General features: G+C 41.4%; 1 protein-coding gene across 6 annotated transcripts in view; it reads left to right on the top strand.

The window, feature by feature from the left end:
- The window catches only part of LOC147030369 (sodium channel protein type 1 subunit alpha-like), a 269967-nt gene that overhangs the window by 156985 nt on the left and 85063 nt on the right, over nt 1-27919 (top strand). For all 6 annotated transcript variants that reach the window (XM_085874344.1, XM_085874339.1, XM_085874338.1 and 3 more), the window contains one exon: nt 13230-13353. In XM_085874344.1, coding sequence (XP_085730470.1) covers nt 13230-13353 — 124 coding nt within the window. The remainder of the gene's footprint in view (nt 1-13229; nt 13354-27919) is intronic.

The following is a 27919-nucleotide window of genomic DNA, read 5'->3' on the forward strand; positions in this document are numbered from 1 at the left end:
ATATCTTTCTCGCAGTGATACAGAGACAGACAACTAAACGGCTGAAAACATAACGTAAAGCGAAAGTAAATAGGCCATGCAAGACTTCATCGGTGTCTCCATTGTCAATAGGCAGGTGAACCAAAGTGTATTTGTGTGTAATCTTATTAGATTCTCAGGGTAATTGTTGCACGAGTCGGTTTTAACCCTCCAATAGTACCTGTATATTTACTATTCTGAGATGTACTTATTCATAACTACACTTATTTTTTATGGATTGATGGGAAAGATTGTAGAAAAGATGCTTCTATGATGGAGAATGGAATATGTTGGAGAATGGGATGTGATTTCACACCCCCAGTTTTTGTGATGTGTGAACAATCATAGTTTGTTTTAATTCTCTGCACTCCTGAACCACTGTACAGAATAAGTTGAAAACTGATGGTGGTACTCACGGGGTAGATGGGGAGGTTTCATGCGGTAAAAAATTCATTGTTCAGGGTAGGGGGAGCACCCCAATTCTCTCTCTGTAAATTTGTATGGTGTCGTACCACCTGGTGGAAACGGGTATGACAAGTCATAAATCCTAAAAGTGTGGCAATTAACCCATCCTTACAGACAGGTTCTTTTCTAGTATTATGAGAATTTATGCATTGAATTGGTGTTCATTTTCTTGGAGAATGAGATGTGATTTCACACCCCAGTTTTTGTGATAGTTGGAAAAGTTGCCCCATCAGAAGATTCAGTGGTGTAATGGTTAGAACGTCCTCTGAGTCTGTGAGGTCAGCTGTTTAAACCCAGGTTGAGGAACCAACTTGTACCATTTACTAACCACCATAAGTTAACAATAGCGCTGCAGGCTTTGATGTACCTGATGGCCTCCTCCTGTGAAGTTCCTTTTCATGGAACACATCTTACTTTAACTCTCTTTTATTTTTTAAAGAATGTTAAGCCAGCTACCTTGTCTGCATGTATTTGTCTCAATATCCCAGTGGTATGTCTTGTGCAATAATATCTGTTTGGTTGAGCATTATATATCCAAATTCGTTTTCCTGCTTCTCTCTGGTCTGCCCAGAAAACAAATGTTAACTGAAAAATAGCTTTTAATAAATTATTTTCTTCTTCATGTGTATTGTCAAAATGCTGTAAACTTCACTTGTAACACAGGAGTTTAAATATTTGGGATGAAATTGAGTACAATATAATAATGATGATGATGATGATAATATTGTTGTTTTTTGCTATTCTGTCTTTCCCCTTTATCTCTTCATATACAGTACATACAAGTAACTAGAACGGGCACTCATAGAGCGCATACCTTCGCCGCCACTACTTTTTTGTTCTTCGTATGAGTGTGGGGAACTGGTTTCATATGAATGGTCTTATGACACAAACCACATATCTATAATGTCATGACCCCCCCCCCGACTTTCGGGGGCCACGGACTAAACAACAATCAACTCACGTCGTTTTGGCGAGTCTTCACTCGCAAGCTCAGTGAATACAACGTTTCAACAAGAGAAGGTAATCTCGTTTGATGCTGGTTTCATGCAAATCGAATAAGAATTGACTGAGTTATGTCGAAAACCGCATATTTTTCAAGGGTGTGCCCCCCCCCGACATTTTACCCCAACCAGCGACATGTGTTATGACGTCATTGTGTCACAAGATTGGGCATTAAATTCTGAACATTTTGGTGCTGGGTTCATGTAAAGCGGACAAGAATTGACTGCGTTATGACAAAAACCGCATATTTTTCAAGGTCGTGACCCCCCCTGACCTTTGACCCCTAACCGGTAACAAGAGTATGGGCGTCATTGTGTCATATTGCATATCACAAGATGAGGCGTTGAATTCTGAACATTTTGGCGTTAGTTGCATGCAAATTGAATAAAAATTGACCGTGTTATCGTAAAAAGACGATTTTGACCTTTTCGTGACCTTGACCTTTGACCCGAATGATCCCAAAATCTAATCGAATGCTTCCTGGCTAATAACCAATCATCCCACCAAATTTCATGCAATTTGGTTTAATACTTTTTGAGTTATATGAATCACAAGATTACAAATAAATAAATAAATAAATAAATACACGCCGACCAAAACATAACCTTTCGCAGAATGAGAAGGTAATAAAAACATTTTTTTAACATGCAAAAGGATGTTGGGATGTTCCTTCAAAAAGCATGTAAACAAGGTCGGGATGGTCACAAGAAATAATCATGTGAAACTATCCCTACATCTTTCTTTGAATAGTGGTTGTCCCAAGAAAAGACTGTGTGTGTGTGTGTGTGTGTGTGTGTGTGTGTGTGTGTGTGTGTGTGTGTGTGTGTGTGTGTGTGTGTGTGTGTGTGTGTGTGTGTGTGTTTTTTTTCAATATATCTTCACGCGCGCGCGCGCGCACACATACACGCACACACGCACACACGCACACACGCACACACGCACACACGCACACACGCACACACGCACACACAGACACACACACACACACACACACACACATTTTATCGATGTATTATATTTTTTATTTATATAATATATATTACTCTAACCCTTACCCAAACCCTAACTGGGCGAGGATGCCCAGTCAGCGACTGGCTTTTGAGGCCAGCTTGGAAATGTGGCTTTCCCAGGAGAGATCGTGACAGGTTGTGAGACACAAAAGCTTGAATGAAAGGACTTCTTCCAGAGGATTGTTGAAAAAGTAGATGGGGGGTTTCCAGACGGTCCTTTCGGAGAGACATGGTAAGAGTGTGAGATTTGTCAAAATTGAAAGACATTTCCCAAGTGTTTGACCAGCTTGCGATTTTGTCCAGATCTGCAGAGAGTGAATAGGCTGCTGCCTGCCGATCAGAGGGATGACAGATGGCACGGCAGAGGGTGGAGTCATCAGCAAAGAGATAAAGAGGATTTTCCACAGAGTCTGAGAGATCATTAATGAAGACCAGAAAAAGCACAGGGCCAAGAACACTGCCTTGAGGAACTCCAGCTTGTACAGGAAGAGGGAATGGGGTAAATCCATTAATTGCCACATGTTGACTGTGACAGGAGAGGAAGTCTGCGAACCATGACTGGAAATTGCCTTGGATACTATAGGAAGAGTGTTTGGTGAGCATGGCGGGTACCAGACTTATCAAAAGCACGCAATATGTCTCGGGATATGGCTCTGATCTCATGTTTGGCATTGAGGACCAGCATCCATTGTTGGGAAAGCAGAAGCAGCATGTCCAGGGCAGAGTGACTTGGTGTGAAACCAAGTTGATGATAAAAAAATCAAGCCATTGGAGAAGAGGAAGGATTTCATGTTGAAAGCGATGATGGATTCCATGACTTTGTTGATAATTGGGAGCAGGCTGATTGGTCTGCAGTTGTAGGCATCTGTTTTTGCACCTTTTTTTTGCAGAGTAGTAATGTTTGCTGATTTCCAAGCAGATTGCAGATGACCTGAAGTAAATGAGAGGGTGAATAGAACAGAGAGAGGGTGAGCAAGAGCAGCAGAGCAGGTTTTTTGGACATGAGGGCTGATGCCTTCTGGATTGGTGGCAGAATATGAGTCGAGGTTTGACAGCAAGCTCTCCACCTTATCAGGAGAAAAGCACACAGAATCCAGGAACAGCTGGGTGTGACGTTTTAAGGTGGGTACATAAATTGATGGGTTTGGAACACAAGATTTAGAAGCAAACAGAGTTTAGACATTCAGCATTTTCACGTGCAGTGTCAGCTGTGCAGCCATTTGATGTCAGGGATGGGATGGAGGGGGAACGTACACCAGAAACGGACTTAACTAGACATCACCAGGATTTGGAGGAGGGAGACAGGTTTGAGAGTTCAGATGAGATTGGAAAGTTGTTGTTTCCTGGCTCTCTTGATGGTAGACACACACATGTTCTCAGCTTTGTGGAAGGAAATGAGATTGCCTTCAGTGGGATTTGCCATCCAAGAGGTGAAGGCAAGTTGTTTTCGGACAACTGCCTCTGCACAAGCTTCAGTGTTCCATGGGCAGGAGGAAGGGAAGGACAACTGAAGACGAGATGGGATAAATCTATGCATGAGAGAGAGAAAACTTCTTTGAAACAATTCCCAGGATGAGTTGATGTCGGAGAGAGTAGAAATGGGAGACTAGTCTAGAAGTTTGATGGCTGCTTGAAGTCCCTGCCAGTCGTCCTGATTGAAATTCCAGATTCGTCGGCGCTGAAGTGGTTCTCTAATAATGGCCAGAGATGACTACTTCAACAAGCATGTGGTCAGATGAACCGATTGGAGCAGAAAAACAGTAGACATTTTCTGGGAAATTGGACAAAATCCAATCCAGAAGAGATGGAGTACTATTGGCTGAGATCCAGGTTGGGAAGTTGACAAATTGTTTCAGTCCCAATGAGTCACGGAAATCCTTTGCTGAAGTGCAATGTCAGGTGAGAGAGGTACCCACACCCAACCAACTGGCATGGTGGCAATTGAAGTCACCACAACGAGGAATAGAGAGTTTGGATGAGTGGATAGATGTTGGTCCATGTTTTCGGCGAGCAAGATGTAAATGGAGTCATCACTGTTAGGTGGATGTTTTTTTGTTTGTTTGTTTGTTTTTGAAGATTGGTGAATGGGGCAGGGGGTGGCAGAGTAAAGGAAGGGTTTGAATAAAATAATCGTGAAGGTGAGTGGTGAATACCTTCTCGATCAAAGTGGGATTGTAAAAGTGGAAGGCAAGGAAGAAGGAAGAGGAAGAATCTGTACAGGAAGTCACGTGGTTATGGGAGGGAAAGGTGAGAAGGGAAAATATTCTATATATATATATATATATATATATATATATATATATATATATATATATATATATATATATATATATATATATATATATATATATATATATATATATATATATTTTTTTTTTTTTTAAATTATATTTTAAGACATGAAACAGATGGTATCGTTGGGAGGAATTGAGGGAGTGATGGAGGAATAGTGGAGAAAAAAAACTGATGGTAATATGGAGAAAATACAACAAACAGATCGCGCACACAGACACAGTGAAAGTCTCAAGGAAACCCGATATGAAAATACGACCAAAACTCAAACAATGAGCACAAGTTTTAACAGAAGACCGAACTAGAAATGCACAGTCAACACAGAAATAACAAAGTAACAGTAAAAACGCGACAAAAACAACCGGAAAACTTATTTTGAGAAAGTCGGCAGAGACCCCGAAGAGGAACCGCCACCGTCGCTCAAGAACCGGAACCGGAAAAGGATTTTTGGGGTCTTAAATGTCTTCGGGATCTTTGGGGTCTAGGATCTAAAGGGTCTTTGGGGTCTTTAATGGCTGAGGTGGTGGATGAAAACGCCCTGAGGAAATCCCCGGGTCAGACTTGGTCTGTATGCCAAATTTGGTGGTTGATGGCCCAGCGATCTTTGCAAAAAAAGCGAACGTATAAACAGACAAATGGCAAATTTTATTTATTCTGTTGAGCTAAGCTTTATTGAAGAGCTTGAATGCAAATCACATGCAAGACAAATACATCTGTTTAATTTACAAGGACATTAATAGACAATGGAAAAATGCATATATATGTGGGATTTGAACCTGAGCATCATCAGCTATTGGTTCAGTTGAGAATTCAAAACAGGCCAAATCCGTTGATCAACGGAGGGAAAATTTTTGATTGGTTATTAATACGTTTATTGTAGATTCGGTTTCATGGTCATGACATCTTCAAAAGTGCCCTGGAGGATTGATCAAAATAGTCCACAAGAATCAGGCTTGATGCAGGCGAGATGGTTGAACTCCCACCAATGGAGCCATGCCATGGTTCACTAGAAATAGAAAGACCTGCACAAACCACATTATGATGGCACATAAAAACCAGAACATTCTGTAAATGTAAAAATGCAAGAAAAGGCAATTGTTTCCCCCACACAGTTTGAAGTCTAATCCAAAGAAATTCACCGAAAAGAAGAATGAGCAGTAGGAAAGAGTTTTGAGAGAAAAAGACGAACGAAATTATGCATGTTTAATGCAAAATTACCACACTACAAATACAATGGTCATCCTTTAGTCTTCTAAACCTTTGGAATATGCAAGCCATGGCTCCCCAAAGTTCTGCTCTCTTGATATTTATCCCCACGCTTAAAAATACAAAATGGGGATATTGTCGTCGTCTTTGTCTGTCCATCCATCAAGCTATCTCCTAAATGGTTGTGCAGAAATTCACCAAACTTGGTAGTTATGATCACCACATGGCAAGAAGGTGCACTAGAGCAGTATTATTTTTTGCTTTGCCCCTTTGGGGCCATGGGTGAGGTCAACATCTCAAACAACAAAAAAATGTAATGACAGGCACATTTTAAAACGTTTTAATGAAATTTTGTGCATGCAATCAACATTGGGGGATGCATAAAATATTAAACTTTTTGGGATTTGGCTGCCAGTTCAGATGGGGGAGGGGGGCTGGGGGGGCCTAAAAGGTCCTGAACTGTTACATTATTTTTGGGACTTTGGGTCAAAAACAAGATTTTTTTTTAAACCCAAGATTTGATGTTAGGTCATTCCTGGTGAAACGTTTCGCTATCTTTCAACTTTGCTTTCAGTGGGAAGCGTGGGGATTTGTGATCGCACGACATTGACTTCACTCTAGTTGTCTTTGCGTGAACATATACCAAGAGTCCTTGAAGGACCACATGTTTCTTGCGAGCAAACTTATTCAATTGCGCATGTATAAATAGCTCTTTGTTGGTCTCACTATGAAGATAAGTTATTTAGTCCCATTTGAATGGTTACCACTTACCAAGATCACGGATCTTGTGAACATGGCTTCATTGCAGGTAATGCAAGCGGACATGCACAGCTCATCATGGGTGGAAAGCGTCCTGCTTTTCCTGTGCTATCGCATTTGGCTGTGGAAACTGGCAATGATTAATAGGAGTGCTGAGATCATGCCATGCCAAGAAAGGGCTAGCCGTTCTCTCATCCGTCAAGGACCATGCCAGAGTCATGATAAACTAAGACTGGCATAACAAATGATGAATGTTTTGTGTCAGAAACTGACAGCATAACCTCTCATTGGTGACACGTGGGTGCATCATGGTGCTTTGCTCGGTGGCCATGAGCTTTCGATAATGGTTGTGTATCTGCTTCCTCTGTGTCTGACGTGCTGTCGGTTTCTTATTTCATTTCCTTTGATAATGGAGCTCAAATGTCTGCAACCAATTGGATAATTTTTCTTTAACAGTGATCTAAGTATCGTATAGGCTGTTTCAAAAGAAAGAGTGCAAGAGAAAGTTAACACCACTTGTGCAAAAAATATGTTTCAGTAAAAAGTATTTAGTGTCAAACTATTTATTGTTAGCATTGTTGGCTTTCACACGTGTAACAGCAGGCTTCCTTAGTCCAATGGTCTCTTGGCTTTGGTTAGGTGAGAGCTAATTGGTTATTCCCTCATTTCACAGGTGAGATATGAGTGGGTCTTTGTTTTTCATTTATATGTTGACTACTTTTGACATTTACTCATGGTACATGCTTGGGGGCTTCAGTGGTGCCCGTTTCTGTCTGTGCTGTCGCTGATGATTCGCCAGAAAGGGATGAAACCGGTCCGGCAGCTGAGGGGGTGTGTAGCATTGGGATTCTCATGTATGTACTATTTGTGAACGTTTTCACAGCTGTGGAGGGACTCTGAGAAGCGTTTGAAACAACAAAAATGCTTACCTTGTGTAGCCTTCCATGGTTTATTTATGCAGCTTTCTTCGACTTGAAGAGCATGGAATGAGTTTATTTGTTTTTAGCTCACCTGTTCGAAGAACAGAGAGCTATAGCGATATCCCCGGCATCAGCGTGAGCATGAAAATGTTAAAGTTTTTGGTGCAAGTTATTTCCTTTCTAATGTTTTTATCTACCACACTATTTTTTACTGATTACAATATACAAATACATATATTGCTTAAAAATTATTTGGATTAGACTTCACTGCAATGCTTTATAAAAAATATTATTAGACTAGTCTTTGAGCGTCAGCGTCAGCGTCAGCGTGAAAATGTTAAAGTTTTTGGTGCAAGTTATTTCCTTTCTAATGTTTTTATCGACCACACTATTTTTTTACTGATTACAATATACAAATACATATATTGCTTTAAACTTATTTGGATCAGACTTCACAGCAATGCCTTATAAAAAATATTATTAGACTAGTCTTTTAAAAACGAAAAACGATAAATGTATAAACAGACGAGCATTGGGTGGCTTTGACACCACTCTGGTTATAATCCTAGCCACCTGGTTGTATTTGATAAGGTGAGAGCTAATTGGTTATTCCCTCCATTCACAGGTGAGTGGGTCTGTTTTTCATTTATATGTTGACTGCTTTTGACATTTACATGTGGTATATGCTTGGGAGCGTCAGTGATGCATGTTTCTCTCTGCACTGTCGCTGATGATGCACCAACAAGCGATGAAACCTGTCTGGCAGCTGATGGGGTGTGTAACATTGGGATTCTCATGTGTGTACTATTTGTGAATGTTTTTACAGCTGTGAAGGAACTCTGGGAAGGGTTTGAAACAACAAAGGGCTTATCTTGCATAGCCTTTCATGGTTGCTTTATGCAGCTTTCTTTGGCTAGGAGAGCATGGGAGGAGTCAATTTTATAACCCTAACCACCTGGGTTTAATTGTTTAGGTAAGAGCTAATTGGTTATTCCTTCCATTCACAGATGAGAGATGTAAATGGGTCTGCTTCGTAAAACCCTGACATTTGCGGGGGATACGTTCCTGGAAAATGCCGCAAATTTATTTTTTACATTTCATCACTGGTCTCCCTTATACACTGCTGCTGATATTTATTCAGCCTGGAAATTCTTCCACAGAAACCTTCTCCATCTTATGCACAGATTCATCCCACCTCATCTTCAATTATTATCTTATTCATCCTACCGCTCTTGGTACTCTGAATCCTGTGGCGAGGCAGTGGCTTTAAAACACCTTGCATTCTCCTCCTGAAAGGCAAATTCGACTGAAGGCAACCGCAGATTATTCCACAAAGCCCGCAAAAAAAATATTTTTTTAAAATAAAATAAAATTTTAAAACCTTCAAAAATCTTCTCTGAAGTGGCTGAACAGATCAAGGCAAAATCTTACACATATGACCACCTATCCATGAGGAACAAAAGTTTCACAGACATGATGTCATAGGCAGCCATATTGGATTTACCCTAAAACCTATAAGAAAAAAACCGATTTACCCTAAAACCTCTTCTCCAGAATGGCTGGACAAATCGAGGGGAAACTTCACACAAATGTTCTCCAAGCCATGGGTGTCCAAGTTTGTTCAAGAATAATTGATGTCACATGGTTTGGCAGCCATATTGGATTGAAGAAAAATATTAAATAATGTTTTATTCAGAAACGCTTAATCGACGTGAGGCTTGACAATTATGATTTAGTCTTGATGGGAAATATGTTTTAAATTTCAACTTGATCGGACACATGTTCTGGCAGCTAAAATTATTAATTTTTTTGATATGGATTCTTGTTTTTTTATTTTTTAATGAAGCTCACTTGGCTATTCCTGGATGGGTTTGAGGGAAGAGGAGTAGCAACTGAAATATGAATGCTATCCAGGTTCCTCCTGATGATTTCATCTTTGCTTTTTGCTTGTTTGGGTTCCTTCTGATTACTCCAATACAGCACTGAACTGATTTGATTTTCCATTTGATTTGAATTTAATCCCATTCTGAATTCAATTGAATATTAATAACAAACATCATGGGTCAGGGTCAGCTGTCCGATCAAAGTGGGTCATCTTGGTACCCGGTCATCACTGCCAGCAGTTATAAAGTAGCAGTTCTAATTATGTCTCTTAATTGCATAACACATCAGTACATAAACACCACACAAAATACACCACACAAAAGAAGTCCTGGAGAGGGTCTGCAATCTCTGATTGCTCTCTTTCTTGTTTGTGATTGAAATGATGCTGTTTGGAATGAAAATATCGAGATTGAGTTCAAAGCAGAATGAGGAAATTATGTTCGAGTTACCACCCGTGACATATGTGGATTCGGCATTTGCAGTTTTGCCATTGTGACATCATAGAAATACTATCCACTTCACTTCTGTTGGGGTGTGTGTGTGTGAACATGTATGCATATATATATATATATATATATATATATATATATATATATATATATATATATATATATATATATATATATATATATGTATGCAGGGTGTCCTCAAAGTCTGGATCTATAGGCAAAAAGTTATTTTAAAGTTTTATTTCAGTATAAATGCTCAAATGGACGGCCTTGGACTTCGCAACATTGTCTTGTTTATACGCTGAATACAAGAACATTGAACATTTCTGAACCTAAAACGTTTAAACACCTTAACAGTGACATATGTTATTGGATGCTTCTCAGGATGCTTTCTATTGAATTCGGCAGCAACTCCTCTATGTGAAGAATCCTGTCTTGTGAAGAATCATGAGAATGAGTTCAATTTGATCTTCAATTGTTAGATTCGAAGCCATCTTGGATCTGAAAGAAAAAGAAAAACATCAAATTGTTTGTTATGAAAAATGCCTATGGATCCAGACTTTTGGGACACCGTGTGTGTGTGTGTGTGTGTGTGTGTGTGTGTGTGTGTGTGTGTGTGTGTGTGTGTGTGTGTGTGTGTGTGTGTGTGTGTGTGTGTGTGTGTGTGTGTGTGTGTGTGTGTGTGTGTGTGTGTGTGTGACAGACAGAGACAGACAGATATTTCTTGCATAGAGGACAAGAACATGCAGTACCACCATATGTTCACTTAAGCCTGGTGTTAAGGTGGCTGGCTTAAGATCCTTGGGTTCTTGAGTTCAAGCCCCTGTTTTTTTGTTCAATTAACACCAGGTAGGTTGACACAGCCTGTCATCTTTCTGAGGTTGGTGAAATGATTACCAGCTTACTGATAACAGGGACATTGCATCAGTGGCACAGCTGTGCCCCCTGAAAAATTATGCAACCAAGCAGCCTCAGGCTGCATATGAATAAATGAAATGCTTTACCTTTAATTACATACTCATAAGGCAACATGGGTTAATCAACGCATTAAATGGGATTTTAACAAAGGATTCCAGAAATCATGAGCTAAATTAATGTCAAACAGGCTAACCCATCTTTCACAAGAGGATTTTGTGGTGTATTGGCATAGAGCGGTGTATTGACATTTAACATCCATATCACATTCAATTTACTGACAGCATATATTTTTTTAGCCATGGTCACTACCATGGCTACACATATCCTGTGAGTACAGTAAATGTGATATGGATGTCAAATATGTTGAACTAAAAATGGACATGAATCAAAATTTATTGCATGGGATGTGGGTACTCGAGTGGTTGAATGGACCCCTGCCTCGTTTGTCAGTTTCTTTCTATATCTTTGTATTGCATTGATTTAATGGAAGATTTGAATCTATTTTAAGAATTTGGTAGAACTTTTGAATGTACCCAGTGGTAGGTAAATTATGATCAATTTTGGGGACTGAAATTACCAATGGGCTCATCACGACAACATATTATGTGGTGATGATTGGCCTTTTGCCTCTGCAGAATCCATCATTGTATGCTCTTTTTTGAGCTGTTTGTGATTGATAGATTGCCACTTGGCTTGATGTGTTTGTCTGGGCCAATGCAGCTTGATCGAACTCAGTGATGGTAATGGCCCAGCACACAGTTTGAGAAAATTTTGGGGTCTTGAGTAATCAGATTGGAAAATTCACCAGCCACTGTTGGTTGCCCATTTATTTTCTTAAGAATTTGGGTTCGCATTACTGTCTGACTAAAAGCCTGAGGATGAGGAGTCGTATTGTGTTCCTCCACTTGTTCTTTTTGTCTGTGGCTGTTCAGACTTGTAAGTGACACACAGTTGTCCACAGATAAAAACGGAAATAATTCCAAGGTCATTAATCATTCGGTCATCTTGAGTTACCACCCAAAAGGTGAGCATGATAGATACATTCAAGAAAGCTCAAAGTCAAATATTTCTTCTATGACATGGTCTTCATCAGGACATCAGGATCTGATGAAAGTTACTCTCTCTATGACCAAAACGTTCACCTGTCTTTTTTGGAAGACTGATTAGGCTTTTGATTAACAATCTGTCTGAACCAACCTCACATCATTTGTGCCTACACAGTGTATGTAGCCCTGGTCATATAACCATGGACACACTCCGTTTCCAAATAAATGTACCAATGGATATACACATTTAGAAAAGAGTTGGCCATTGTATGCTGATTCCATGGCGAAGTTTCAAATTATTCTCCTGACTCGGGGATGCTTCGGCAACATCCTGTGATAAAGTATGAACTGGTCCTAAATATATCCTCACCATTGGAAACATTCACAACTGAGTTGTGGCCTGTGGGCACCCCTGACGTCCCCTGGTAGGGTTGTGCAAACATTTATTATATCAGAAATATATGTGGAAAAATTACAGGCCCAGACCAGGAATCAAACCCAGGTCCTCTGGCAAAGCCATACCACTGCTCTGCCATCTGAGCTATCTGGGTGACCCACCAGCTGAGCAACGCAATTCTTCCACAGATACAGGTGCCGCTCTTTTTCCACCACTGCTTCCAGGACACTCGTTGCCAACCATAGGAGCAGCTCGGGCCTACTCTCGAGAGGGTCTTCCCCCTGTGCTAGGACACATCCATGTCCGCTATTAAACACCACAGGAGGCATTGTAATATAATGAGAAAATGAACAAGATAGAACCATTTCTCATTATATTACTACGCCCCCTGTGGTGTTTAATAGCGGACATGGATGTGTCCCACCACAGGGGGAAGACCCTATCGAGAGCAGGCCCGAGCTGCTCCTATGGTTGGAGTGAGTGCCCTAGAAGCAGTGGGGGGAAGAGAGTGGCACCTGTATATGTGGAAGAATTGCGTTGCTCAGCTGGTGGGTCATTCAGATAGCTCAGATGGCAGAGCACTGGTACGGTTTGCTAGCCAGTGGATCTGGGTTCGATTCCTGTTCTGGGCCTGTAATTTTTCCACATATATTTATGATGGTTCTATCCTGTTCATTTTCTCATTATATATTATATCAATAGACGTTCTATATTGGAAAATAATAATAATGTGATTCTAAACTTCAATCAAGAGTCATCATTTGAGATTGGAGTGCAAATCTTGCTTTAGAGTTTGAGATGTTGCTGTTGAATTTGTGCTTAACCACTTCACTGGGAACACAAATATTCCCTGCTGTTCACAGAAGCTGGCAGTGGTGCTGAGTTCATCTGAGGGAAGCACAGTGGACATTCAAAGGGAAGGGGAAGTGGTGGCCCAGGAAGAGCATGTGGAGGAGGTTGCAGAGCCAGAACCATGCTTCACTGAAGGTTGGACACTTAATGTGGCCTTTTCTTATCTTTCTATATCTTTCCAAACAGTTTTCCACAGCCCCGTTTCATCTTCGTTTATTCAACCAACATTCATCATCATGTACCATACCATGCTATATACATATTGTCGGTTCTGCCGAAGCAGTATCTTGGCTAGAATTACAATCATCAATGGGTTGCCATGAGGATTAAGGAAGTCAAGGCAGGAATTTGGCCAGGGAGCTGGCAATGGCTCACCTACTCTTCACAAAGCACACTATAGGATCTTTAACATCCACCAACTAATACTGGCAGATGGGACAACTAGGTTAACGTCCATCAGAGGGATGGCACATACATTTATGAATTACCCTGCAAAACACCAGGATGCCAGTTTATAGCTGGGCCAACATTCAAACCAAAGTTAGACAGCTCAGAGGTGAGTGTGCATACCTCTAAAGCCCTCCTGCCAGCCCAAATCAACACTGGGTTAAAAGTTAACTAATAAATTCCTATTTAATTAAAGAAGTCTTCCGGTTAGAAACACAATCTCTTTGGATCGATCCCGATAAACCTAAATTCCTCTGAAGAACTAAACCTTCTTCAGACATTGCCACCCATAAATATATCTGATGGAATGATGAGGCAAATGATGGCTTTCAGAGGTAATTCAGGAAGGGATCAGGCAGGAGTCATGATTGAGTTCAGGTTTTGTCCAGACATATTAACTAAATGGGCTGTGTTCCATCTTGTACGTGATCTCACTTGCAGATCCAGTTATCATATATATATTGTTGCAGATCCGGGATTCATGAATTACCACGAGGGGAAACACTCAGGTTCCTCCCGAATGCCCGGCCCTGTTGGCCGACGTGCTGTGGTTAACTCAGCAGTCTGGCAGGTTGTTAAGCAACCACAAATGTCAAGTCTGGCAGGGTCCACTGTCATGTTACCTTGACCTGTCCATTGAGATGGCTTTACTAATTGAGGTTCATACTCTCAGTACATACCCGTCTATCTATTTAAGTATGGCCGAGCGAGAATCGTGGGTATGCACTGGCGAACAAGAGAAAAATTACTTGGGGGTAAATCTTCCTGTCGAACAATAATGCAGACTGTGCTGGACGAATGAAGGAAAGGACACTATGACCATGTGTAGATGAACAATTAACAGGGGTTTATTCACAAAGTGGAGAGCGAGGAAAAACATGTGGCACAGTGAAGACAGGGATTTCTTTGCAGGGGCATCCATGCAGCAGGGACACAATATCCATATGGTGTGGCAAAAGATATCCATGAGATAGCAAAGGTACAAAGAGCAGAGTTACCCCAATCTATCTGGCTTATACAATCTTACTTATATTCACATCACAGGTACCATCACATTAATTCCATGGAAGGGGAGATCAGAGAGAGAGATAAGTGAAGCTGAGGTGACCTCCTTGCTTACCCGGCACGAACACTTGGGCACGTGCTGGTCCAAAGTGTGGGGAAGGTGAGGGTGGATGCAAATGAGGAGGAAGGGGGTGTCTGGGTGTGTCTTGAAGAGGTGCAAGTGGGTTGCAGTGCCAGAGCTTAGATTAAGAACGGATAAGGTCAAGTCAGTAGTTGCTCTTAAAATAAAGTTTGGTTGGGCATTGCCCTCATTGACAGCTCTTTATGCATACACAGTAGACAAGTTGGAAAAGAGAAAGCACTATATAATGTGTGGCATTGCTGGTCTGGCCTTTCGCTCCATACTGCACCCGTACTGGATAGTGCTTGGATCGCTTGCTTCCCCAGCGTTCCTCTCCATCCCTCTCCATTCCTCTGACCAGCGACCAGCAGCAACCCCCAGACTAACGGACCTCCAGCTAACTCTCACTTCCAGTGACCAGGTCTATGTGTAACAGGCTTCGTTCATGGCGGTGCTGGGCTTGGGTGCGAGCATGATCCAAAGCCGTCCTTTGGCAAGGCGAGATGATGATCTGGAGGTGCAGGAAGGCGATTGCAGTGGTGAGGCATATGGAGTTAGTGTAGTAATTTTATGGTTGAAGCTGCGCTGTTGGACAATGGCCATGTGTGTTGTGGGTGAAGGCTGGAAAGGCAAGCTTGAATGGTGGGTTTTGAACGAGATGGAAATAAAATCCGATGTGTGCTCGAAGCGGGCAGGGTGGTTGTCACTGGCATTGAGTAAATTGCAATAAACAGGCTATTGTGGTTGAAGTGGAAGTTTGATTCTGGCGCACAGATTAAAATGTGGTTTTGGGGCACATATGCAAATGTGGACGTGGGCAGACAGTGTTTGTAAGTAGAAGATGGGGGAGAAGTGGGTAAAACCTAACTAATCCCTCACAACACATATTCCCTTTGTAACTCATCAGACACGAGGGAGAAGCCTACCTGTAACATGTAATAATGAAATAACTGACTCGGGAACATCTGTATGTTGTGTGCCATTGCCTTTGGTGTCTCAGTTCCCAGAACCATCACAATATACAGCATATATTAACAGCCGTTTAGATGAAAGCTTATGGTTGGTGAGAAGCCATAACTCTTCTGACCACGTCCTTATTAAAGTGGACATCTCTCTGGCTGTTATCAGAGAACCACCTCACCGCCGTCGAGTCTGGCATTTCACTCAAGCCGACTGGCAGGGTCTCCGAGCAGCCATCAAACTTACAGACTGGTCTCCTATCACTACTTTCTCAAACATCAACTCATCCTGGGAATTCTTTCAAAGAAACTTGCTCTCCCTCATGCACAGATTTATCCCCTCTCGTGTTCAGTTGTCTTACCCTTCCTCCCGCCCTTGGTTTACTGAAGCTTGTGGCGAGGCAGTTGTCCTGAAACAACTTGCCTTTGCCTCATGGAAAGCAAACCCAACTGAGGGCAATCTCAGTTCCTCCCACAAAGCTCGGAACAAGTGTGTATCTACCCTCAGGAGAGCCAGAAAACAACATCTTTCTCATCTCAAGTCTGAACTCTCAAACCTCTCGCCCTCCTCAAAATCCTGGTGGCGTTTAATCAAATCTGTTTCTGGTGTATGTTCCCCCTCCATCCCCTCCCTTACCTCAAATGGCCGCACTGCTGATTCCACACGTGATAAAGCTGAATGTCTAAACTCGGTGTTTGCAGCTAAATCTTGTGTCCTAAACCCATCACTATCTCTACCCACCTTACCCAGTCGCACCCAACTGTCCCTGGACTCTGTATCCTTTTCTCCTGACAAGGTGGAGAGCTTGCTTTCAAACCTCGAGTCAGAATCTGCAACCGGTCCAGACGGCATCAGCCCACGTGTCCTCAAAGCCTGCTCTTCTGCTCTTGCTCACCCTCTCTCTGTTCTATTCACCCTCTCATTTTCCCAAGGTCATCTGCCATCTGCTTGGAAATCTGCTAACATCACTGCCCTGCATAAAAAGGTGCAAAAACAGATCCCTGTAACTACAGACCAATCAGCCTTCTCCCAATCATCAGCAAGGTTATGGAATCCATCATCGCTTCAGACATGAAATCCTTCCTCTTCTCCAATGGCTTGATTTCCAATCATCAATTTGGTTTCAGACCAGGTCACTCTACCCTGGATATGCTGCTACTGCTCTCCCATCAATGGATGGAGGTCCTCAATGCCAGACAGGAAATCCGAGCCGTATCCCTGGACATATCACGTGCTTTTGACACAGTCTGGCACCCTGCCCTACTCACCAAACTCTCTTCCCATGGTATTCAAGGCCATCTCCACTCATGGCTCGCAGACTTCCTCTCCTGTCGCAGTCAACGTGTGGCCCTAAATGGAGTTCTTTCATCCCCTCTTCCTGTGCAGGCTGGAGTTCCTCAAGGTAGCGTTCTGGGCCCTGTTCTTTTTCTGGTTTTCATCAATGATCTCTCGGACTCTCTGGAAAATCCTCTATTTCTCTTTGCCGACGACTCCACCCTCTGCCGTACCATCTGTCATCCCTCAGACCGGCAAGCAGCAGCTTCTTCGCTCACTGCAGATCTGGATAAAATCACAAACTGGTCCAACAAGTGGAACATGTCTTTCAATCCAGACAAATCTCACACTCTCACTGTCTCTTCGAAAGGACCGTTTAGAAACCCCCCCATCCACTTTCTCAACAATCCTCTGGAAGAAGTCTTTTCTTTCAAGCTTCTGGGTCTCACTATCTGCCATGACCTTTCCTGGGAAAGTCACATTTCCAACCTTGCCTCAAAAGCCAGTTGCTGACTGGGAATCCTCCGTCGTGCAAAGTCCTTCCTCGGCCCTCTTGAGCTCCTGACCACTTACAAAGCTTTTGTCCGTAGCCTGATGGAGTACTGCTCTCCCCTCTGGGCTGGTGCTCCTGCCTCCCACCTTTCTCGACTTCACGCTGTCGAAACCAGGGCTTTTAAGATCATTGGCATCTCCCACAATGAAGCTGAGTCTTTGGGCCTCTCACTCAATCACCGCAGGTTGGTCGGTGGTCTTTCTGTCTTCTACCGACTCCTCTCCAGCCTTGCCCCCCCTGCTCTCTCTGCGATTTGTCCCAACCACATTTCCACAGGGCGCTCAAGGTCCGCCAACAACCCCCTTCTGGTAAAACTACCAAAATCACGAATCACTGCTCATCTTCACTCTTTCATTCCTCTTTTTTCCCGCCTTTGGAATAAACTTCCTCACTCTATTCTTTCCCATTCTTCCCTCCAGGCTTTCAAAACAGCTGTTCACCACCACCTCTTATCTTCCCCCATCCAAATCCTCGATCTTTTCTACCCCCGATAATCCACCCAAGCCCACTTCCTTCAATTCTCCTGCTTTCCTTCCTGAAAGTCCCTGTAATGTCCATCTTCTCCTCGCCATGTTCCCCGTCCCATCCCCATCCCTCTCCCTTCCACAGTTCACCTGTGTCTGTTCCCCAATGTTTTGTCCCTTCCACTCCCGCCCCTCTTGTCTCATGCCTCCTTGCTGTGAGTTGTGTGTTAGCTCTCATACGAGCCTCGACCAAGGTATACAAAAAAAAAAAAAAACTCATTGAAGCATGATCTCCCTGAATCTTATTAACTTTTGCTTTCTGTCAGAAATATGATTAACGAATGGACATTCTTTGTTTGGATTGTTTTTGTTACATCAGCTTCCTCATGAGGCCTTAAAATGGCAAAGCCATGTATGCCAGTGACTTGGCCTACAGGTCCTAAGTTACTCATAGGCAGTGACCATCAGGCTAAGTCCACATACTCTGCTCCAAAATGTCCTATTCTTTCATGTAAGATGTTTCCAAGCTCCTCTTCGAGCCTTTGACACTTTTCGTGATAATAAGGTTTAACTGTAAGCCACAGTAAATGGTCTACTGCACTCAGCCATTGACTTTTCCACCACAATTCCTGTAACTGTAGGAGCTTCCTTGGGGATACAATATTGTTGGCAACATGTCAAGGAGCACCGAGACAATACCCCCAAAGTGAATTAACACTTTATACCTATGTACACCGTTTAGGGTCCTCTTTTGTGGAAAGGAATGGTACACGTTACCTGATATGATTGATTACATTATAACAGATTGGCCATGAGGGAAAACCATGGCCTCCACCGATTCACCATGACTGCAGGAAAATAAACACTGCACTGTACAGCAAAGAGAAAGGGCTTTACTGTAATTGTAATTGCCACTGTGTTTGTAAGAACCCCAGCAATAATATGGCACAATCATTGGAGAGACCTGGTCAAACGATGCAATCCCAATGGAGTGTTTGGAGACAGATCTGAAAAAGAGTGAAATACCGCAGATAATTGTAAGCAATGATGTTAAACCATGAATGGAAAATGATGAGCACACGATATAAGGTACATGTTTAGATCGTTAGCACGTCTGCTTGTAATACAACAAAACACTAAGCTCCACCATCAATTGTTTCATTTTGGGGGGTTTTTTTTCCTGCATTGTCTGAGGTCCAGAAAAAAAGTTTACACATTTATATTATTTTAAAATATAAGGGAATGAATTTAGTCCTATATGTTATCGCTGGCAAGTGAGGCGAGTTATTTCCAGCACCATGAACAAATTACAAGTTCCCACCCAAACCACCTTCAGTCGAGCATCCTGCGACAGAGTGGCGATCTATCTGGGATTGGTTCCAGCCTTAGAAACGTTCCTCGATGAGTCGTGATATTCCTGTGAAGCCTGTGAAGCCCTGTGAAGAGTATGGGCCTACATTATTTTATTATTATTATCTTGCAAAACGAAGTTTTTGCAAGATATGTTAGTCAGCTTGTATGTTTTTTTTTGTTTGTTTGTTTGTCTGTAATCACGTATAAAAAATTCTGCAGAGCACAGTTATCATTGGAAATTTTTGTAACTTCGCATATCAGAGGCCTATAGAGGTCCCTTTCAGTGCACAAAATTTTGAAGGTCAAGGTCAAAAGTCAAGGTCACTTTGTCGCAAATCAGGGGAGTCGACGAAACCCTTATTTTTTGAGTAATTTTGATCGGATCGTCTTCAAACTTCATGGGAATATAGTTCATGGTCTGGCGCTCAGCTGATTAATTTTTGGTGGCGATTGGCCTTGACCTTCATGGTTAGCGCCTAAGGTCAAACATATTTGACCCCAAGGTCAAATTTTCAAGTTTTAGGAACCATATCGTGTAGTACCTCAAATTGAACACCTCGATGAGTGCTTTCTAGATATGTCAAGCTTGAGACATTATGACGTCATTTGGTGACGTCATGAGGCAAAAGCATATTTTTCATGGTTACTCTGTAGAACGATTCTCATCGGAATCTCTCGTAAGCAGATATTCCTCAAGGAGTCGCTCCTGTTGGATAGCAGCTCTGTTCACCTCAGTGTGACCTTAAAGAAGTCACACGTGGTCACCTTTTGGCAAGATACGGGTCACCCTGCGGGTGACATTGGTTGATTATTATTATTATTATTATTATTATTATTATTATTACGCATGAAGTGAAACGTAGAGTTAAGTAATTGGTTCATGTTTGTCCGTCCATCCATCCATCTGTGATATCAGTTTATGATTAATTATCAGTTCATGATCGAGGAAGAAATTCTTTAAATCAAATGTTATATCTTGAACATGAATCTGAACATGAATCAGAAGACGTTTGCCATTTTACATACTTTGGCTCTGAATTTGTCACGACCACACATGCGCAGAGAGGAGTGAGATAATTTCTTTACTGTCTGCCTGCCTGGCAGTCAAACAAAATTCAAAAACATTCCAAACATGAAACTTACCATTTATAAGGACATCATAAAGGACAAGACAACAGTCACGAATAACTAATGTAATGTGTTGGATTTGGTGATGTAATAGACAGAGGAGAAAATGGCTGTAAAACCTGGAATTAATTTATTTATACACCTTTAAACTTAAAATAAATTAATTATATACTTGAACACTAGAACACAAATCACCTTCATAATACTTCCAAAACCATGCTATACATCGGTACATAGCATGAGAGGACATGGCATATGAGAGGGTCAGGATGAAAAAGATGCCGATTGACACTGCGTTCATTGGCGATCAATCAAGCCTCCATCTCATAAACTGTGACTCAATGTCATGTTATTACAGTGTATAAATGTGATATATATATATATATATATATATATATATATATATATATATATATATATATATATATATATATATATATATATATATATGACTACTTCAATTGTGCTAAACTTCCTGAATATTTTTGAATGATCTTTAAAGTAATTATTTTATTAAAATTGAAGTATTATACTTGAACACTGTGTTGGGTATCATGTTCTGTGAACTCTCCAGTCATTACTTGTAAGAGGCATCCATAACCATCCTTGACCATGTTGTGGAATGTCGGCCGAGGCCCTCACTTTATTTTCTTCCACCCTCACTTTATTTTCTTCCTCCCTCACTTTTTACCTAAATTTGCTTTTAAATTAGTTTTCTCCACCAAAAAGTCTGTTTTGTGTGGACATGGGTTGCAGGGTGTTTCCCATATCAGGAATAAATGGCCGAGGCTGAGCGAAGATTATTATTATTTATTCATTGTAGGGAGATTTGTGAAAAGCCGGCTGAGATGGGCTGGACTCTTGGTGTCTATGGGGAAAGAGAGAATGGCAAAGAGAGTGGATATATTGAGGGAGCAATGTAGGAGGAAAAGAGGTATAATGCGGTTGAGATGGAAGGATTGTGTGAGGAGGGATATCCATAAGGTCGGGGTGATTGGAGAGCAGAGAGAGTTGGCTGAGGACTGATGGAGGTGGAGGAGTGTCATGGTCGAGGTTGGGCAGAAACTTTGTACCATGGGATCTCATCCGTTATAAAGGGAAGAAGGGGTTGGAGAGCATTTATATCCACCTTTGTAGAGATCAACATCTGGATTATTGGTCAAAGAGGTGAGCAACGGCCTCCCATGGAATGACCCTCAAAGGAATTTCCACTTCACCGAGGATGATAAAATATAACTGGCCAAAGTCTAATAGTTGAGACTTTGGCAATGCATCACAAACGTTACAGTTGCTATTCACTCAACATTTCATTGCACTTTGGTTTTCCCAGTCCTGCTCGGCAAAATTATATTTTTCAGTGCAATGTAAATTTTTGTGCTCCCCCCCCCCCCAAACCTAAAATCATGCATCCGTGCCTGGAAACTCACATTATTAATCAAATAAATAGATCCGTGCCTTTATCAAAACTTCTTCATTTGGGAATGCCAAGTTTTGGATTTCTTGATGCATAAGAGGGCAGTGATCTCAAACACTGAGCAGGTTTTTAAAATTCACAATTCGTGTTTGATAGGAGTCCAACGTTATTTTAAGAAATATATAGTCACTGAATTTTACAATACACCGTCCCCCTCCCCCAATCCCTCCACACTCGATTTCAATGTCGTCATACTATGTTCAGCAAGACATGAGAGATGTCTACCTAATGTGTCCCACATGTGTTTATTTGTAATTGAAACTCACCGACCAGGGAACTCGTCAGCCAGAGAGAGACACGAAAGTTTGTTTTTAGTTTCGTGATTTGAGAACATCCGTGTTTGATATTTGAGACCACAGCAGGACAGACGTCCCTTGTCACGCGTAACGTCCACGACAAGAGGTGTATGTTGTCTTGCTGCAATTTTCTTGCTGCAGTATATCTGTTGCTGTGATAGGCAATGCAACATATTCACCATATTATGGGGCTGTCATGTTATCTTCGACAGAAAAAGGTTATCGGGTTGCATAATCAATTGTGTTCGGCGCTAGAGACAGGTGATGTTGATTCAGTAGAGGGGGTTCCTCGAAACTTTCTCGATTGCTTGTGTCATTTTTGAGAGCAGTGAACATTTAGTCATCAGACTAAGATTAATTTTTGAACAACATTTAAATATTTTCTCTCACCCCCAAACTCCTGAATATCCCATTCCCTCACCACCTTATTCTCAATATACCTCTACTCCTTTATTTTTGCATACATAATGTGTTGATGGCTCTCAAGGAAAGGTTAAACAATCATATCAAATATTTACATCATGACAGTGGACGGAGAAGGGTTGGATAGGGTAGTGGTGTGTTGTGGATTGAATCAGCGAGACTAGATAAGATCTTGTAGAATGAAGAACTATCTTGCTGTTCAAGGCTGGTGTCCATTTGCATTGATGAACAGGTATAACATTGGATGAAATCAACAGAACGTTGATTGAGGTATGCTAACCACCAGGGCTGCAACATGGATTCTCCTTGGGATTGAAGAGGAGCTAAGGTTACCTGCTGAATCAGTAAGTAGCAGAGGTCCACAAAATAGTAAAGTACAAAATCAACCAGGTGATGGGGTGAGAGTGCAAGATTGTCAATCACAGTTTCTATTGAGAGATATGCTTACTGTGATGCACTGGCCTGTAGTGCTAATCCTGTAAGAATTTTTTTTTGCAACAAGGAGGAGACTCAAGCCTCATGAGCCCCCCCCCCACCCCCGTTGCACCAATGTCAGCTTCTCCTTGCTTCCCATGGCAATTAGCATACTTTGATCAACATCCTGTTGATTTCCTCTGTATGTGACATGTTGGTAAAGAATGGAGTACTTCATCTATGAGATGACAATATGGCATGACCTTCCCACTATTCCATGAGCATAGACTTTGTGTAGCTAGAAAGGTTTTAGTTTTAGCTAAAGGCCCGGTCACACCTTGACGTTTTCGCCAACGTATGCCGATTTTTGAATTTTTTTCCTAAAACGCTGGCACACGTTGAATACGTTATGGGTAAGTTTTGATAACATTGAGAGCACGCTGAAAAACACTGCCATACGTCGTTGTACGTTGGCTTTAAACGTTGTACTTTTCGGTTGTCCTCAAATTTTTTCATGCTTGAAATTTCACGACGTATGCCGGCGCATGACTCACACGTTCCGCTACGCTGGCCACAAGTTGTATGCACGGTCTGCGATCGTTGACAGACGTGAACACATGCTACTTGTAAGTTAATCATAAGTTGAGACACGCCGAGGTAATGTTTAGCGTACCCGAAACTTATTTCTAACCTATGATTAACGTGTTGTTGGCACGTTACACGATCGTTGCCACACATCGACAGACGTTACTTTTAAGTTACGCATAGGCTGAAAGACGTCGGTATAATGGATCGTCCTTGCGTCAGCGTCCACGGCCACGGCCAGGACACTTATTTGCAGCATTCTTCAAACTTTTCTTCGGCATGACGAGGATGTTCACACTTCGATGTCTAGCTTGGCTATGATTCCAATTGTCCATCGGCAGCGTCTATTTAAAATAGTCGAGTTTGAGCCTTTTAACACGTTCAGAAGAAACGCTTCAAATTTCCAAACCCCAGCGTCAAAAAACAAAGGCGAGTGACAGCAATTTAAATCGTTCATTGTAAACAATGAAAATAGCTGAGTGGTACCGTTTAAAAGTCGTTGAGTGTAAAAAAATCCAATTGTTGAGCGCAAGCGTCTACTTTCAATAGTGGAGATGCAGCCATTTAAATCGTTGAGTGGCAGCCTATGAACCTACCCGTGGACACGCGGACGCAAGGACGATCCATCATAACCCACACCCTCCCCTCACACTCACCTACTACTGCCAACATGAACAAACTACTACTAATACTAATACTAATACTAATACTAATACTAATACTAACACTGATACTGATACTGTTCCTGCTGACATGGACATCGACTCAAAAAGGAACTCGAAAACACTGTTGGGTTCCCCTTTTATGAGCAGCATTTTTATATACCAATTCCCAAAACCGCTGGGAACACGTCTTTATATGGCAGTTGGAAGCTAGAAACGCATTCATTTTTTTTTTTATGTCGACCGGAAGACGTCATTGGAATACGTCTACATACGTCGATGTGTGTTGGGACTACGTAAAGAATTGGTTCAAAGCACGTCAAACATAAGTTAGAAATAAGTTTCGCGTAAAAAAGACATTACCGCGACGTGTTTCGACTTATGAGTAGCTTATAAGTAGCCTTTGTGGACGTGTGTAAGCGTCCACATATCGTGTGTAAAACTTATCCCCATCGCATGCGGAACGTGTGTCATACGCCGAGTACGTCGTAAAATTTTGAACATGTTTAAAATTTCTTGACGTACTCTACTTACTACGACGTATGATAGCGTACTTTAGCGTTCTACTCACGTATACCAAACTTACTCATACCGTATTTGACGTGCCCCAACGTTTTAGACACATTTTTCTTAGGTCGGCATACGCTGGCAAGATCGCCAAGGTGTGACCGCGATGTTGTCACTTCCATTTCTACGGCAGTTATGATTCGAATCGTTGTGCGTCAGCCTTTTAATAGGCTACGTCACGACATCGTCGGCGATGCGTGCAACGCGCTATGCCTAAGTTAGACTATCGTTGGGCATCGGTTGTGTAGGCCGACAACAGGTTCAGCATTCGTTGGTATAAGTTATCTATAACACAACGAAACGTTCTGTGTCCATTACTAATATGTTATGCATACGACCAACTCGTTATGAATACGTCCGAATCTTAAAAAAAAAACATCAAAAGTTCAACGTAAGCCAGCGTTTTACATACATTTTAATACGTTGCCATCGTTGGCTAAAACGTCAAGGTGTGACCGGGCCTTTAAAGGCAGATGTATTCAAACTCACTCGAGGGTTGGAAATATGTCACATCTTTACACGGGTGTCTTAATCATTTTTATCACCAACTGACAATGACGTTGGGTGTCTCATTGCTTTTTGTGGAATTGTACATCCTCCATTCCTTCAAAGGAAGATATTTAAAACCAGATTAGCATCTCTCATAGCTCAGCTTGAAACACGAGACCAAATCTGAGCCTTCGTCTTCCCTCCAGCTTGCCTTGCTGCTGCCCTTTATCAAATTTTGCCTTAAACTCACTTTTTATATTGAATTACCAACAATTGATTTGCAAGGAAATTCAATATATTTCGAATGAACTTGTCTGCCGAAACGAATGGTCTCTAGAGGAGGGTTTTCTTCACACAAATCAATTTTTTGGATACGTCACTGATGAGTAGAAAAGCTAAAATTGAGCAGTTCAAAAATTTAATTATTCTGAATGATAATGAAATCTCCCTCACGTGATGTTACACTTAAATGTTGGTTTTGCTCCAGTGCTACAGAATGGTACAGTTGTCTGCTGAGCAGGTGTCTTGATATTAAAATTGTTTTTTTTTGTGGTTTGCACAATCAGAGCAACAGGTGTTCAGTATTACATTCTGCTGTAAATATATCATCATCAATGTAGATAATCTTGACAGAGCATCGGTAGTGCTGAAGCAGTTTCTTGGCGAGCATGATGTTGGATGGTTTGGTTATGCTGGGTTACTTCATCTGGTTAACATGAAGGTATAGTTTCCCAAACATGAAGGTATAGTCTTTCGCCAGTAAAACTCAGCACTGGTGTCAGACCTTTTACGTACTCTTGTGAACCTTCCAGCCGGTGTCACACATTGTTTCCAGCAGTGGATTAGATTCCTGGTGGCATTGGAATTGAGGTTTTTGAAAAGGGAAAACATTTCGACTCTTCTTCATGTTCTATTATCTAAAAAAAAAATTTTTATAACATTTTGCATCCACATTTAACATTTTTCATGTCTATTCTCAGTTTGTTTTATATTTTGCTGTTTTCTGAAACCAAATCAAGTGTCTCATAATTATTCTTAAGAGCTCGTTGCCAATGTGTAGATTGCTCTTTTGTCGAGGCCAAACAATGTATGCTTCATAACACTTTATGAAAAATGACAAAATTGTCATGCTATGTAATTGGATCAAAATATTCTCAAACTCTACCTTTTATATTTAGGAAGTTCAATAAGAATGCATGGCTCTTCCTTTCTTTAATTATAGTTAATTCCCTACAAAAAGTGCTTTGAGTATCAATGGGCCCATTTTGACTGTAGTAGATCCTCACCCTCCATCCCCCCCCCCCTTCACCACCAACCCCAACCCCAAGTCAATCATCCAAGACACTAAGCATACCTCAATCAACGTACCTCAAGACACTAAACATACCTTAGCATACCTCAATCAACGTTCTGTTGATTCCATCCAATGTTATACCTGTTCATCAATGCAATTGGACACCAGCCTTGAATAGTAAGACTAGTTCTTCATTCTACAAGATCTTATCAAGTCTCGCTGATTCAATCCATAACATACCACACCACATTTTATGTATATATATATATATATATATATATATATATATATATATATATATATATATATATATATATATATATATATATATATATATATATATATAAAGCACAACAGCGGACCCTCTCCAACGCATACCACAGACCAAGTTCCATCTGACATCCACTCAATGTGAAGGTCAACGCAAGGGGAGGGCAGTGATTAAGACGTACATCACAGGCAGGCCAATGGCAATCACGACATGTGGAAATTATTTAGAGGGGGTGGGGAAGTGTAGCTTGGTGTAGGTTGCATTAACACTGATGATATATTTACATTTGACAACACATACAACGAAGAAAATCAGTATCTCAAGATACCTAAATCGCACAACATTCACACAATGTCCACGCATCACCCAATTCAATTCCATTCTACCTGGCATTTCTGCCTATTGCCCCTGTACCCCTCTATCCCAATTGATTCTGCATACCTGTCCATGTTGTCACCAACTTCCCAGGAAAGACCATTCCGTACATTTGTGACTGTGAAATACCCCTGTCTTGCTACTCTCTTCACTCCCTCTTATTTACTCTCAAGCGGTGTCCCCTGGTCCAACTGCCCCCCCCCCCCCCCCGGTCATTTCATTGTCCAACGTCGTTTAATAAAATATTCCCAGCATATATTTTATCATTGCTCGAAAGTCAGGATTTAACGTTTAAAAAAAAGTAGTGCAGTGTATGCTGGATAAGTCTCGTTGACAGGAGTGGTCTTTTAGGTTCCTCTTTAATTATGAGATTCCAAGGAAGAGGCTTCACAAGTCAGTATCTTATAATTCAGTCACTTGTTAGCATAACGCTGTGAGTACGGGTGGGATTAAATGAACGGACACAAGAATATCCAGTCGAATATGGGAACTTTGACCATTTTATTTTCTGTTAAATGCATATGCAATTGGCCACATCTGGTGTT

The sequence above is a fragment of the Eptatretus burgeri genome, chromosome 3, assembly GCF_056783735.1.
Source record: "Eptatretus burgeri isolate ZD-2024b chromosome 3, Ebu_testis_v1, whole genome shotgun sequence".
Lineage (NCBI taxonomy): Eukaryota > Metazoa > Chordata > Myxini > Myxiniformes > Myxinidae > Eptatretus > Eptatretus burgeri.